Source organism: Tursiops truncatus, chromosome 1 (genome assembly GCF_011762595.2).
Source record: "Tursiops truncatus isolate mTurTru1 chromosome 1, mTurTru1.mat.Y, whole genome shotgun sequence".
Taxonomy (NCBI): Eukaryota; Metazoa; Chordata; class Mammalia; order Artiodactyla; family Delphinidae; genus Tursiops; species Tursiops truncatus.
In genome coordinates, this window is record NC_047034.1 from 99,012,953 (window position 1) to 99,029,689 (window position 16,737).

General features: G+C 33.5%; 1 protein-coding gene and 1 non-coding gene across 6 annotated transcripts in view; one reads left to right on the forward strand and one right to left on the reverse strand.

The window, feature by feature from the left end:
• PTBP2 (polypyrimidine tract binding protein 2) overlaps positions 1 to 16,737 on the reverse strand; it is a 79,200-nt gene that overhangs the window by 29,104 nt on the left and 33,359 nt on the right. For all 5 annotated transcript variants that reach the window (XM_004323441.4, XM_019919825.3, XM_019919824.3 and 2 more), the window contains exons 4-7: positions 14,307 to 14,479; positions 13,209 to 13,352; positions 7,380 to 7,544; positions 7,178 to 7,288 (exon numbers count right to left, since the gene is read on the reverse strand). In XM_004323441.4, coding sequence (XP_004323489.1) covers positions 7,178 to 7,288; positions 7,380 to 7,544; positions 13,209 to 13,352; positions 14,307 to 14,479 — 593 coding nt within the window. The remainder of the gene's footprint in view (positions 1 to 7,177; positions 7,289 to 7,379; positions 7,545 to 13,208; positions 13,353 to 14,306; positions 14,480 to 16,737) is intronic.
• On the forward strand, positions 8,597 to 8,698 carry LOC117309764 (U6 spliceosomal RNA). Its single transcript, XR_004524062.1, has one exon. It is a non-coding gene; the product is annotated as a U6 spliceosomal RNA (small nuclear RNA).

The following is a 16,737-nucleotide window of genomic DNA, read 5'->3' on the forward strand; positions in this document are numbered from 1 at the left end:
TAACTTGCTGAATAAGCAAATTAAATGCCATCCCAGGAAAGTTCTGGAATAGAAGGAGTACACCTCTAGAGTTGAAAGGTCATCTTGAACAAGTTATTTAACCTTTCTGAATCTCAGAATCTTTCTGAACCTGGAAAACAGATATGACAATGGCTGCCATGTTTCCTTGCAGGGTTATTATGAGGATTAGATAAAAGATCACATATGTAAAAGCACATATATATATTTTACACATATGTAAAACATATGAATTATAAAAGGACTGTGCTGCTGTTATGATTATTATGTTTTTTTCTGTTCCTATATAATCACCAATGCTACTCCAGCTGGATGGAAACCTGGAACGAACTAGATAACAGGGGATCACACTGTTAATTTTTCATTAGAAGAATAAACATTTACTATATAAAGTAACAGTCCAGAAATGAAGAACATGTTTAGCTCTATAATTCACCTCAAAAATGAAAACAATTCTTCTGATAACAATACATAAATAGATCAAGCCTGATATCTATGCAGACCAAGATCTATTAAGTGTGTAAAACCAGAACTATATTAATAGTAGACCAACATATTTTTCACATTTGGTGTTTGAAAGAGAATTTTTGTATTACCTCAGTATGACTATTTTAATTGTCACACTGTTGAAGAAGGAAAGTAACTGAAACAGACTAAAATATAATCAAGAGTGCCCTGTTATGGAAAAAGTAAACCTCTATAATAGCTCCTTATGTATATAAAGCTTATAATTAAAATATTCCCACTCTAAAAAAAGAAAACCCATTCCTTTAATATACAAAATTAAGATTTATCCAAGAGGGAAAGTGTTGGGGGTGGTGGTGGTGGTGGGATGAATTGGGAGATTGGGATTGACATGTATACACTAATATGTATAAAACAGATAATAAGAACCTGCTGTATAAAAAACTAAATAAAATAAAATTCAAAAAAAGGTAAGATTTATGTGAATATATTTACCAAGCTAAAAACTAACCTAAAAACACAATTCAACCCAAGTTCACCAATTTCAATAATTACTGATGAAAACTCACTTAAAGGGACTACATACACATCAGGATTTGAATTATATTTGAATTAGGCAATGTACCTATCATCATATGAGAATGAAAACCAAGTATCAACTCTCTCAGCCACAGTAATATAAGTATTAATTCAATACTCTTCTGTAAAGACAAAGCATTGAAAATACGTCTTCTTTTACTCATTCCTATACGGGAAATGTTGAGCCAAGTAATAGAATCTATATCTCTCCCCAATATATGAACGTCAAAAGATGAGTAGCAAAATTCACTCTTAGGTGACTATTTCAATAACATCATACAAAAAAATCTGGTATCTTTTAAGAAAAGACCTGGCTCTGGGTCATATTATCTAAATTAATGCAAAAAGCAATTACTGACACAAAAACACTAACTTCACAATAAGCAGAGTTTCTTTGGGGCTGAGTTCTTTCAATGAGGTTGACTGCCAAATATCTACTATGAATATGCTAACTGCTAGAAAGCCCTCTAGAAGCCTTTGACATTCTTCCTTTAATTAAAAAATAGTATCTTTATGTAGATGGAAGATACACAAGTATACCTAAGATACAAAAGCTAGAGAAATCAGGAAACAATATGTAAATTAAAATCACCTGTTAGCAACATACAAGAGGAACAAGAGCTGAGGATACACAAGAATAGAAATCCAGGCACTTTCAATAGCTGGCTGAGGGAAGATGACTACAAATGAGTAAACTAGATATGCAAGCTCACTTCAAGCTCGTGTGTTTGCAAAATTCCAGGAAATAATGGCAGCACACAAGTCAGTCTGTGTTCAGCAATCGGGATTGCAGTGATCTTGCTAGGGCAAAGATTTCTGACAGTAAAAGCTCAAGTTAATTTGCAGAAAGGCCTCTCAAATGTGTCTATGCAAAGGGAAGGTTTGTAGTACTCAAAAACAATCAGGAAAAAGTATTTTCATACTAAGTATAAGATTTATGGCAAAAATATGATAAACTCAGTAAAGATGTTAAATACAGAATGTATAGTTAACAACACAAAAAACACTGCATATGGATTAAAAACAGGAAAAGCCAACAATGAAACTAATGAAATACACTCTCTCCTGGAAGGAATCATTAATGAGAAACAATCCACTTGCATATTAAAACAGAGTGACCATATTAAAGGATTTCCAAAAGACACAGTGTCACTGTCCAGTGTCAACTGTACACATTCCCAATAGAGATAGATAACACACCTGAAAAGCTGTCTCTAATAACAAAAACAAAAACAGCTACTATCTACCATGTGTGTTATAATTTCAGGGTTATATAAAACAAATAATTTTTAAAAGTCAAGGTAAAAAGATTACTTCTATTTCTTGAAAATATAGAAACTGAACTAGATAGAAAGCCACAGTTAAGTGATTATCTTTGCCCAATACACTGCTTGCCAATAAACAAGATTTTTGAAAAAGGCATTAGGGCATTTTCTTTAATAAATGTGAAGATCATTTAAAACAATTTACTTTTTACTTGACAATTATAATTGTTAAAATGACTTGTGATTACCACCCTAAATGTCAACCCTCAATATACATTACCTTTTCTGTTGACTTAAGAGGTTTTTAAAGCCAACCTCAGGACAAATTCAGGAGATAGTTACATTTTTCCCCTCCAACCCTCACTAATAGAACTCCACTGTTAATGTTTTTTTCCGAGTTGCTCTTTTCTTATAAAGCAAAATGCTAGGGGGAAGGAATTCCAATTAAATGAAAATAATTGCCAAAGATCATAACTAATATATGGAAAGTTTGGTTGGCTCTGTCACTCAAGCTGCCTTTACATGGCAGTGATTCCCAGGGCATTCAAAACAAAACAGAGTAGTGGGCTCCCAACCCCAAAGATTAGAACTGTTAGTTCAGAATGGCCTAAGAGTCCCATTCTGTGTAAGCAATCTATATGATAAGAATGTATCTGGACCACAGTCTGATAAGAATGGGCTCTGGACCATACTTTAAAGAATACTATAATTCTCTTCCCCCAAACCTGAAGGTACACTATGCCTGCTAAATGAATTCCCAGGGCGTAAGCAATATTTTGTCATTCTCTCATTCATTTGAACAACAATCACTATAGAAGTGGAGAAGCAGGCTTGAGATTCCCTTCCCAAATTCTTATTCCTTACCTATAAATTTTATACGATCTCTACTGTTTTAACAAGCATAAAAATACAGCAACTGAATTACAAAGTTTAGAATCAACTCATTTTATAATACACTTAGACGTACATGGATGGTTGAAAGGTCGGAAGGATCTACAGCACTCTAGATGCTGGGAAAGTTGTGACATGGGTTGAAAAAGCCCTAATACCTGTAATACACCATACACTGTGCTAGGTTCTAAAAATGTAGCAGGGAACAAAGTAGACATGATACCCACTCATATATAACTTATAGTCCAACAGATAATACAGACACTTAACAAGTAATTATAAGTTTGATGTGCAGTGATGAGAACTAAGAAAGGAAGGGATCCAATCTAGTTGAAAGGTTATGAAAGACCTCTCTGAGAAGAGACTTCTAAACTGATACTTGAAAGAGAGGTAGGAGTTGGGCATAAGAGATGGAGAGAACAGTTTTAGCAAACAGAACAGCAAGTTGTAAGCCCATGAGATCAGAGAATATATAGAATATGCAAGCATTTAAAGAAGTCCAATATGGTTAAAGGTGGAAGATGATACTGGAGAGGCAAGATTTACTTTTATAAGCTATGTTAAGGAAGGAGGATTTTATATTTAGGACAAAAATCAGTCACTGAAGGGCACTGAGAAAGGAAGAAATATGACTTTGAGATCATTCTTAAAACTCAAAGTGGTGAGTTTTGTCAGAAGACCAATGAAACACAGATTTAAGAGATGATGGCTTAGATCAGTGCTACTCAAACTGTGGTTCATGGACTAGCAACCCAAGTCACTCTGCATGAAGAGAACTTTGTGTCCAAATTTATTATCAACACTGACACTGAACAAACTATAGCTAGAAGTATGCTGATTTGTATTTTTGCACAAGTGCCTTGTAGCATCTAAGACTAGCACTTTGAATGACACTAGCTTAGACTATGGTGATGGCAAGAGAGTTGGAGACAAAAGGATAGATTCAACAGAAATTTAGGGTCTAGAATGAGTACTATTTGGTGATAAGCTGAAAGGAAGAGGAATAAAGGAAGATTCAATGTTTTCTGGCTTGTTTCTTAGATTCATAGTACCTTGACCTTTATTGACACAGAAAATACAGGCTTTCGTATTTTTGGTGGTGGGGGGTGGTGGTGACAGGAGTTAATTGAACACGCTAAGTTTGAAGGTGCGCCATGGTCCATGGGTTCCTAATCTGGGTCTCTTAGAAGAGGTCTGAGCTAGAAAAAGTGATGTGAGTAGTCAGAATCACAAAGGTGTAATTGAGCTGTGTGTAACAGCTGAGGTCCCCGTGGTGGAAGGGGAGGGATATAACAAGGAAGGGACAGAGAGGTGGGATATATCTAGGTGAGAAGTCAGAGACCAGGAGAAAAGAGGATTTTAAGAAAGGGAAAGAAAGGTTCAATGTCAAATGTTACCTAAGGTTAGTTAAGATAAGGACTGAATAATTCTGTTGAGATTTAGCTACTCTAGTGATCACTGGTGACACGAGGGAGAAAAATATGGATAAATAGGGGCTGAAACCAAATTACTCTAAGTAGAGAAACAACAAGAGGATAATAAGTATAAACAGCAAATAAAGACAGCTTATTTAAGAATTCTAGTTATAAATGAAGAAAGGGAAGAGAGACAAGGTGTTAGATGGACAGATATATGGAATACAGAATTAAGGGTAAATTCATTTAAAAAATGAGAGAACACTTAAGCACACTTGAAACACTGGTGAGAAATAACCAACAAAGAGAAAAATACAAGAGAAAGAGGTGATGAAAATGCAAAGGCTCTTATGAGGCAGAACAGGATGGTATCTGGTGTTTACTGGTCTTAGAAATATCTATGCCTTTTATTTAGAAGAGACAGATATGTGTGGGTATAAGTAGATTTTGTGAGAAATACTGATGGAGTTTCCATCTGATAGTTTCTATTTTTTCTGAGAAGCAGCAGGCAAGGTCGTAAGAAAGAGTGAAGACAGACTTGGTGGAAAGAGAAATTTCTATCCGATATAGTCACTGTGGAAAATGGGAGAACAGACCGAAGAAATGTGGTAAGATTTTGCAAGCAGAGTCTATTTGTAGTTGATGCTGAAGAATTTAAATTAGTACTGGCTAGATTATGCGATATTCTCTAGGTACAGTCCACAGTCCAGATAAAGGCATGAAGAAAAATGACTGGAGTCATCAAAAGTATATGTTTAGGGCTTCCCTGGTGGCGCAGTGGTTAAGAGTCCGCCTGCCGATGCAGGGGACATGGGTTCGTGCCCTGGTCTGGGAAGATCCCACATGCCACAGAGTGGCTGGGCCCATGAGCCATGGCCGCTGAGCCTGCGCGTCTGGAGCCTGTGCTGCGCAATGGGAGAAGCCACAACAGTGAGAGGCCCACGTACCGCACAAAAAAAAAAAAAAAAAAAGAAAACCTATCAAATACTGAAAGATATATATAAACTACTTTAACCACTGAATTGTATAGCCCAAATGCAGTATAATTCTGAATCAAATTCCATTTCACTGGTCCTTTACCAAATACTCTTCCTCTGGATCGGAAGGGAATGACAAAGAAAATATTCCATATCAAGAAAAATGTGCACTATATTTAAATTTGTTTGAAGTTGTGAAAAGTGCCATCGAGAACACGGCTTCTAGATTGTCTGCTATTGATCAAACCTCATACCACAATGATTTCAGTAACTCTTTAAATATAAAATATCTCCAAAGTTGGAGGGCTGGGGCATGTTAGGAAAGACAATTATTTTTTTAAAGAACAACTCTAATTGCTGAAAAGGGAAACATAATAGGATTAGATCATGCAATTGGGAACCAATGAGTAGCAACACACTGGAGAAAAGTAGACTAAAAAAACGTCAACTTTACAGATAGTGTACATTATAAGTAATTTACCTCTTTAAATCTTAGCATCCCCTTGTAACACAGGAAAAATTCCTGTTCTGTTTATAAATGGAGTAGTCAGAAAAAAATGAGGTAACAGCACTTGGTAAACCATTTCAATTATGTTATTATTACTAGTAAAGCCTTTCTGCTACCTGAAGCTATTTTTGCTCCCCAAATGAGATTCTAAGGATGGAATGCAATGAAACAATAATTAAAAATGGCCTGGTTCCATACAAGCTATCTTGATCTGGAGGAAGTATTGAATAGACCATAATTAGTCTGAAAGTAAAAGTGTGAAAGGGAGAAAAAAGGTAAGACAAATATAAGTACAGACAGTTGATTTAATGGTTTAATAATAAATATTTAATGTTTTAATAATGGAATAAAAATGAGATACTACAGCACAAGAAGTTAAAGAGACAGACAAAGGTAGATTTAAATAAGATACACAAACAGAAGATTAGGCATTTAGAAACAAAGATGTGGTATGCAGTTTTCAGTGGTAGCTATGACGGGTAGATTTTACTGCTTTGAACAGTTTCTTACCCTCCATATATAACAACAACAACAACAAAAAAGTAAGTAATGTGAATAAAAGGGAGACTAAGAACTTATTCAAAAAACCTATCTTTTAAAAAAATACTTAAAAAGAATACTGGAAATGGCTGAGAGCCTATCATAGAATTGAGCCACATGTCTATTGATGTATTTCAGCCAAACTATCTTATAGATATATTACTTTGAAACTCCCACTGGAAAATGTAAAATCTTATACAGGTATGCATGCACAATACAATCCTGCTATATCCTCAAGAGCACAAAACTTCTGGACCTAAATCAAACAAAAATGCAAAATATAAGCCTGTATTACATATAACTATAAATATGACTAATGTTAAAAATAAACATTTCTTTTTTATCATAAATACTAAGCTTTTCCAATATTACCTTAATGACAATAATGTGTGCCATCTAAAATGCTATATGGTATTGCTAAGTTATGTCAGTATTAATAACATTAGCTACACATATGTATGTGTATATACATATCTACCACTGAAAAATTATCGCTATCTCAAAAAAAACTAGACTTACTAGTTTTGCTTGCTGAGCATTTACTGGATCACCATACTGGAGAAGAGCTTGAAACTGGTTATTTTTTGTAAATGTGATTATCTTCAATACAGCACCAAACTTAGAAAATATCTGTTAAAACATTAAAATCAAAACAAATTTTATCTACTGTATTATTATTTCTCAATTTTATAGATAAACATGCAAATTAAACTAAACTTACTTGGTGAAGAACATCAAGTGTTACAGGGTAATACATATTGTCAATAATTATTCTAAGCACTGGACTCTGGGCTGGAGTCACTGCACTCTCACTAACTGTGGTGCCACTAAGAGGAGTATTTGCTGTCTGGACAGCTGTCACTGCTTGAAGAACTGCTTGAGCACGCTAAAAAATGAAAGATAAGCACTTTAGGAACATTCCTGGTATTTTCACCTATACTTTGCTAAACGTTACAATATTAAATTCTTTTCTAAAACACATAGATTAAATAAAATTTAACACTCAATAAATACTTCTGAGCACCTGCCATGAGCCAAGGATTATAATTCAAGTATTATACTAGTATTTATTTTACTTTAAAACAATTATCTAGGGTTTGGGACCAATGTGGAACAAGAAAGACAGTCAGTGTAATTTACTCTCAAAACAACAAGATGTAGTCTGACAGATTCAGAAAATGTTTTAAACAGAAACTTTTAGAGAACAATGAAACTTTAACATTATTCATTCCATAAAAAAGGCACATAGTAAACCTTAAGGGGATTACTAGATTATCCAAAAGAACTCCCATAAACATTATTTCCAATAAATCCTAGAAGAATATTCAGATACAAATTAAGTCTTTTTTTCATACTAGCATAACTTCTGAAACCAAAATTTTTAGAACAGAAATTGATGTATACCATACTACAAAACCATAAAATTTTCAGGAATACTTCAAAATAAAACATGAAGAATATTTTCCATACATGTTATGGTATCTAATACACTATAATTTTACGTAGGACTAGGAAGATATTTATAATTGAACCATGACAGATCAACTATTATAAGACACATCTTGATTTCTGAGATTTTAAAATGTGAAAAAATATATATATGGAACTGAAAAAATACAGTATTTTTGGGAAATCTGTCAACTAAATCATATGTTAAATGTTCCAAAAAGACTGCCTTTATTACTATTATGCCTTTCCTATTATTACTGACAGATTCACTGATAAGGAATAATTTCTTTCTACCTTATCTGGGGTCAGAAAACCTATATAAAGGCAAATAACTGTTAGATATAATAATGACAAATACCTCTACACTGCTTTATAGTTTGAAAAAGTTGTATTGGCAGATGAACAGGAATATAAACAGAGCATAGTGATGAATGAAAAGGAAGGCGGATACAAAAGAATGAGAACATTTATGATAATAAGGAATGATCAGTGTTCCCTTCAGCAGCACATATACTGAAACTGGAACAAGACAGAGATTAGCATGGCCCTATGCAAATATGACCCCAAAATCATGAAGTGTTACATTTTTTCTGGACCTATTAACTAATGTGGTGGTGGTTATCATTTTGCGAAATATAAATATATCAAATCACCTTAAAACCCACACAATGTATATGTGAATTATATCTCAAAAAAGGTGGGAGGATGGTCATTTCACTGAAATATTATATAACCAGGAAATCATATAGCTTGGTACTCAAAGAGATCACACACTCATCTAGTCAAACTTCATCATCTAAATGCTAATAAAATATGACCTATAAATTTATGTTAAAGTGACTTGTTAATTCAAATCCAACATTTTGAAACATACAATAAATATTTAATACAATGGGCACATTTACACTACTATAAAGAATATAGTTATAAAAAAAGAGGGATAAAAAGATTTCTAGAGCAATGTTTGTTAAACATCTGAACATATTTAACCCAATATATATTTAAATAAAGTATTTTAAGTAGCTCATTGCAAGTAGCTCACTGTTCACTTTCTTCATTAGTGAACATGTCTTTATATACATTTATTATAATAAGCATGGAAATATCACAACTTAGAACAACTCTAACATCTGCTATTTTAAATAATGGAACGTCTTCTTAAAATAGTAATCACTTGATCATGGTGTACTATCCAAACAGTATAAAAAGTTAAGTTTCCTCTGCAACTCAGTCAACCCTGTCTGCTTTCCCTACATACACAAGCATATGTATATATGTACTCCATACAAACATGTTAAGTACTTATCTACTGCATACTTTTCTTTTCAATACTATTCACTGTTCTCCATCTTCCTTTTTTACCTTAACAATTACGTTCTCTATTATCACTAACAAGTAACTTCATACATTTTTTGGTCTCATTTATGTGTAGCTTTTTTGTTTAACATCTTTATTGGCATATAATTGCTTTACAATGGTGTGTTAGTTTCTACTTTATAACAAAGTGAATCAGCTATACATATATCACCATATCTCCTCCCTCTTGCATCTCCCTCCCCCATTTTTTTTTAAATAAACAAACATTTATTTATTTATTTTTGGCTGCATCGCGTCTTCGTTGCTGTGCGCGGGCTTTCTCTAGTTGTGGCGAGTAGGGGCTACTCTCCATCGCGGTGCATGGGCTTCTCATTGCAGTGGCTTCTCTTGTTGCAGAGCACGGGCTCTTAAGCGCGTGGGTTTCAGTAGTTGTGGCATGTGGGCTCAGTAATTGTGGTTTGCAGGCTCTAGAGAGCAGGCTCAGTAGTTGTGGTGCATGGGCTTAGTTGCTCTGCGGCATGTGGTATCTTCCTGGACAAGGGCTTGAACCCGTGTCTCCTGTATTGGCAGGTGGATTCTTAACCACTGTGCTACCAGAGAAGCCTCTTCATACATTAAAAAAAAAAAATTCATGGAGCAGAGTTGGCTTGCCAACCTAGATTTTAATTAAACTTAATATTGAAACAATCATATACACATAAAAGGACACAAATCATAAGTATATACAGCTCAATAAAATTTCACAAATAGAACATATCTGTAAAAGGACTATCTAGATAAAAAAATAGAACATTACCAACACTCCAGAAGCCACACACATGCTTTCTCCCAGTTATATAAATGGAACCATATAGTATGTGTTCTACTTTGATCTGGCTTCTTCCAATAAACATAATTTTTATGATGTTCATCCAAGTTCTAGAGACACCAGTAGCTTGTTCATTCTTTTTGCCAGTCAGTATTCCAACGAATAAATATACCATAACACATTCTACAGCTGCTGAACATGTGGATCATTTCCAGCTCTGGGCTATTACATACAGTGTGCCATGAACTTTCTTATACATATCTTTTCATGCACATATGTATGTATTTTCTCAGATACGTGACTAGTAAAAATTACTAAGTCAAAGAATATGTATATGCTCAGCTTTAGTAGATATTTCAAGGTTTTAAAAATGATTCTACCAATTTACATTCTCATCACTTATTTACGAAGTTCAAGCTTCTCTACATTGTTCCAATACTTGGTATTACTGGTCTTAATTTTATCCAGTATGGTATACATGGCAGTATCTCACTGTGATTTTCATTTGTATTAAGGGTTCTTAATCCAAACCTTATCCACTCTGTGGATCAGAGGATGGCTTTCAAGGAAACTAACTAATGGGAAACCTGAAGATGTCTAACAAGTGGCCATGTGAAGTAAGGGATGGAAAGGTGGTATAAAGGCAGGCAGGCCACAATATTCCAGGTCAAAGTGACAGCACAGAAGCACAATGGCCTCCAAAGACAAAATAAGAGAAAGCATGCCAGGTTATAGGCGCTACAATTACTACTGGGATAGAAGCACAGGAAAATAGGGTGGGAGTAGCCATAAGACAGAAACAGTACTCATCTCAAAGGGCTTTTACCCTGAGCATGAAAAGGATTTGCTGCAGATGACTGTGTCTGAGCAAATGAAGTAGCAAGAAAGAAGAAAACTGTGCAGATATTGAAAAGAGTGAATTCACAGAACCTACTGATTTGATGAAAGGTTCTGGAAGAATTCATGATTGACAACACACATTCATTTCTCTCTTCTATTATAAAACACTATTAAAATGACTATAAATAAGTACAAAATGGAATAAATGCAGATACTGAAGAGAAAAGGTTATCACTAGCTCAGAATAATTTTATCAAATTCCCAAAACTCAGAAAATGCATGGACAGAAGACACAGTGAACACGTAGCAGAACAGGGTTTGCACTGGTAGCATCCATAGGAATCAAATTAGAAATTGGTAGGTACACAGGAGGAAGGAGAATGAAAATAAAAGGGTTAACAGAAAGTATGGCTAACAAACATCCTCTTCCTCCTCACCATCAACCAACTTATTATTAAACAATAAAAACAAAAGCAACAACAACTAAACACTCCCTTAAAAGAACAGAAACTCTAAAAGGAGTTTTGAAGGCCAAGAATAAAGACCTCTGGCATTTGGGGGGGATCCCAGGTTAGTATCCAAGTCCTCATTACCTTACTCTAGAGGAAAGCATGCAAGTCCAATAAAACCTAATTGTCCATTCTGAAATATAAACAGACAATGAGGGTGGGTGGGAGGAAGAGAAGAATAGAGGGAACAAGATAAACGTAACAGCTAATTCTAAAGAAAGTAAAAGATACAGTCAAGTATTTTAAAATACCATTAATTAGTAACTGTAAAGAATGACCAACTACGAGGTAAAAAGGGTATCAAAGAAAAGAAGAACTTTTGAAAATCAAAAATATGGCTGTCAAAAAATTTTTTTTCAACATAAGAACACTGCACTGACTGCTCCCTATGTTTGGAACATACCCAAGACTTCAGTAAGTGCCTTATTCTCTAATCACTTTGAAGTTTGTTACTCAAATGTCACTTGTTGGTTGGGCTTCCACTGGTTATCCTATTTGAAATTACAAATCCCCCTCCCCTACATATATCTATCTATCTATAGATGCCTTACCTTTATTCTTTCCACATCATTTTCATTTGAATCTTTTTAAATGAGAATGCATTCACTAATTACTGAAAATACTAACATGTAAAATAAAATTGGGATATTAAATGCCATTTTAAACTCTAAATAAAAAGAACAGAGAATACATATTTTCTTTTGGTATATTTCCTCATGATAAATTCTGAGAAGTACAACTTCTGGTTCAAAAGAAATGAAAATTATCAAATTAAAAAAAACAACTGAAATTTTAGCCTTATCTTTTAGGCAAAAAGTTTTACAAGCTTATTTTTCATGAACTATCAAAATGACCTTAAATTATTTTTTACAAAGGTTAAAATCTATGAGAAATTATTTTCCATTTAATTTTTGATAAGAGCCACAGTTTAGATTTTACTAAAACAGATATAATTAGCTAAAAACTACATTTGAAGAGCTTTTAGACCAGTTTTTATTGCAATCCTATGTATTTAGATCTAAAACCATTCTTATACTTTTTCTAAAAAAATAATTTTAGATAATTAATATCTTCTACATCACATTTTTAAAAGATCAACACATATTCTCAACATATATTCTCAATTCTTACATTTTTTCCCCCCAGGAAAACCATTAACACATCCTCAGTAGGAGTTTTTCCATAAGAAATTAAGACCTATAAAAAGCCAAATAACCAAAGGGACTGAACTTCGTACACTGAAGTCTAAGCAGCAGAGTTGCATAAACAGTTTATACTTAAGTCCTACCTCAGACAGTATCTATACAAAAACTTTAATTTGCACAAAGAAAAAGAACACTTTGACCAGAACCTTAAAAGCACTGAAAAAAATGCTATTTAACTAATTTATCCAGTATTAACTTAAAATATGAAAATAAGAGACCACACATACTTTCTGTAAATTAACATAATGGTTAATACTTAACATGCTACAAGAAAATGCCACAAAAAAACCAGAAAACAAAAAACAAGAAAATGCTCATAGAAAAATCTTCTGAATGGTTAAAAAAATTTTTTTCTGCTAATATGTTTATGAGATTCTTAATACGTTCTAGGCCATTTTATTTATGTACCTACACATACTCACTTGGTTCAATGTATTATCTGTTTTTAGTTCTTTGTGATTGGAGTACTGAATATAAATCGGTTGGTTACGAAGGTGAGGTGTCACAGCAGAATAGTAATTAACCATAGTAATAGCTGCTTCCTCTGTTGCTAGTTCCAAAAATGCCTGAAAATTTAAATAGCAAAAATCTTAATATTATGAATCAAATTCAAATAAACTTCAATATCTGTGTAATCTATTTGGTTCATTAGAAAAATCAGTATCTAGAATATAACCTTTCAAGTTACATTCAGATGCTCTAGTAGGTAGAATTAGAAATCTCTTACTGAAGTTTAGAGATACAATTAAAGCTAAACTCAGAAGCTCTTAGAATACAAAGTACTTCCACCTCTGATTTTCCATACACTACAAATGTACCCATTTCAACAAAGGCTAGAGAAAATAAAATCTAAACATTTTCCAGCACCAGAATTTTACCACTCCTAACCTAGAAAACATAAGAGAACACCAAGTCATTTTTAAAGCATTTACAATTTAACAAAAAAAAATTAAATGTCATATTATTAGTGATATTAACTATATTTAAGAGAACATTAAATTTCTCTAAATTCTTCTAAATGGTATCATTAGAAACTTTAAAACAAAATTTGATTTTTAATATACCTGGACCCTACTGCTACAGGTATAACTATTCAATATAGAATATCTGGGACTAATGACTATCTTTTTCTAATGCTATCAGATAAATATTTCCCTGGGATAAGCTTAAAGGATAAGATGCTGCTAGTGTCCTTACTGATTTCCGATATTACAAAGAGCAAAGCCACAATAAAAGAAGTATTTCATCTGTATTTCCTACAATCTCATTGACCAGTAGTTCAATTAGAGTCCTAAAGGGAATTTAAAAGGCAAAATTTGAAAACTACGGTGACTTATTCATTTTAGCTCCCTACCATTAGTTTCCCAAACACAGCTACAAGGAGAAGTCAGAGTAAGACTTCTGTCATGTTCTTTAAGAAAAGTAACCTACTATATACTATCCTTTCATCAGGCAACAGCTAATTCACACCTGCTAGATAGTTGAGGCTTAACATTTTATAAGTCCTGAAAGAAATATACCTGATTTTTTCCTTTCAGCATAAGGATGTTGGTCACCTTACCAAAAGGTAAGCCTAAAGCAATAACTTCAGTTTCTGTCACTTCACCAGGTAATTTCCGAATATGAAGTACACGAGAAGGAGCACCATCCATTTTATCTTCTCCTTTAAATTTTTTACTATCATTACCATTGGCTGAAAGACATTAAAGAAACAGTCTTTAGTATATTGATTTTCCTTATTTGCATAAAAAAATCACAAAACAAACTTTAATAAAGAACTTAAACAGAGCTGAGCATACTTGGGATACTTCCTAAAAATTCAAAAACCAGGTTTGCAAAGTAACAGAGAAAATCATATCCACCAATTACTACTAAATGAAATCATCAATTAAGATTACTATTGGGTAAATATATTTCTGGATAGCATATGTAAAGAGTAGCAAGTGATAATCAAAAACATTAAAATGCAATTTCATAAAGAAATGGTCAATGGCTATAGAACACAATTATCTTACAATTCAATCGTCTCATTAGAGACTAATAAGGAGTCTAAGACTTAGTCTAAGACTAAGGAAAATACAAAAAAGTGAAAATTTTGACTTAGCAAAAATTAATTATAATTTTACCTGAGAAATTCTAAATTGTTCAATTTGAAAAATGTGCTAAAAAATGGAATCAAAGAAGGCAATGCTGTAAAAATTATTATGCAGTCGCTCCACACTATGGGTCACATTCCTCTACCTAAAATGTTTTGTCACTATCAAAATCTACTATAAATCACTCATGGACTTGATTATCTTATTCTGTTACTCTGAGCTTTAAAGTGATATATTTTAAACAACAAATTAGTTGCCTGCTTTTATTCCAAAGCTTTACCAAAACACACGAAATAAACAAAAAACCAAAATCCAAACTTACTAAAGAATCAATAAAATATGTGATGTTTTGGTGGTTCTTAATCTTCTAAGAACTCAAGGATATTTCTGAGAATCTAACTAACTTGAAGAATCCTTACACAGTGAGAAATATGCATGTATACTCCATTTTGATATGATTTTTGGTACTTTACAGTACACCCCCAGAAAACATTCAATACTATCTATAAAATTCTAAGACCATCGGGATCTTCTAAGTGCCTTCAAAATTTATTCAAACATTAATTCTTTAAACATTACTGAGTTATCAAGAATATGTCTGGCACTTCTTTAGGTTCTGGGGGTACAGCGGTGAACAGTAAGCAGTAAGATCCCTGATGCTGTCCTGTAGTCTAGTGGGAGAGATGGACTACCCAGTACATGAACCAGATTATTTCTTATAGTGATTTTCCCCACTTTCTCTACCTGCTGAACGCCTTTCCTTCACAACTGGCTCAAAAATCATCTCTATAGTCAAGACTTCTCTAGTACCTCTGGGGAGAACTATTTCTTCCCATAGCACTTTTTTGTAGCTCCTATGGCGTTTTATTCCTACATTTAAGTTTCACTGTATTAAAATTAGTTGTTTACAGAGCTGAGGAGGTAGTGTCTTATTTCTCTTTATGTCCACCACACCTAGCACAGTGCCTGGCTTGAGGCTTATTCAATGAATGCTTGTTGAATGAATGCATTTATGCATGCCAGAAACTCAGCTGTTAGCAAGACTATGATAATGAAACAAGTAATACTTTTTTCCACTTGGTTATTTCTTATTTCTTTCTGTTGTACTAAGTGCTATGAAGAAAGTAAAGCACAGTAATGTGATTAAAAGTGACTTAGCAGAGGACTGGAAGAGGGTGATGTGGTAGTGATTTTACTGGATGATCAGAGGTAATATGTGAATTCACCTGATAAGTATAACTTAAAGTGTCAATTAAGTCATATTTTAACAGTTTCACTCAAGTTTATATACATGAACGAACAGCCAATGCATTTAAAAATTCTCTTAAGTTGACTCTGTACAGAAGAGTAGTAAGCTATGGCTTCTGAATATATTACCAGAAAAATCTTGCTGGTTAGCTCTTCATCATTCCAAAAATAAGAAGAACTATAAAAAGCTCTCCACACTTCCTTTCATAAGTAAGGAAAACATCTATGTGCACAGGCACCTGAACCTACCAGAAACAGGCTGAATTTCCTATTTTGTGGCATCTTATTTTAACAAAATCATCATTGGGTCTGTTAAATGATACTGCAGGGAATCAAAAAATACACATATACCTTAAAACATATAACTGACATACAAATGCATATTCTTCTAAGGCCTTTTCTTAGCAAAGCAATCTGATAGACTGTGTTCTTGTTCATTCGTTTGAATAACAAGAACAAATAATTCAGTCCAACGTATAGTCCCATGAATTATAGGTTATGATATCAGGAAACTCAAACAGCAAACTTCTGTTTTTCCTTTAGGGAAAAAGGCAAGAAAAAAAAAATCACAATAAAGATACTACCCATCACTACACATATAGGGCAA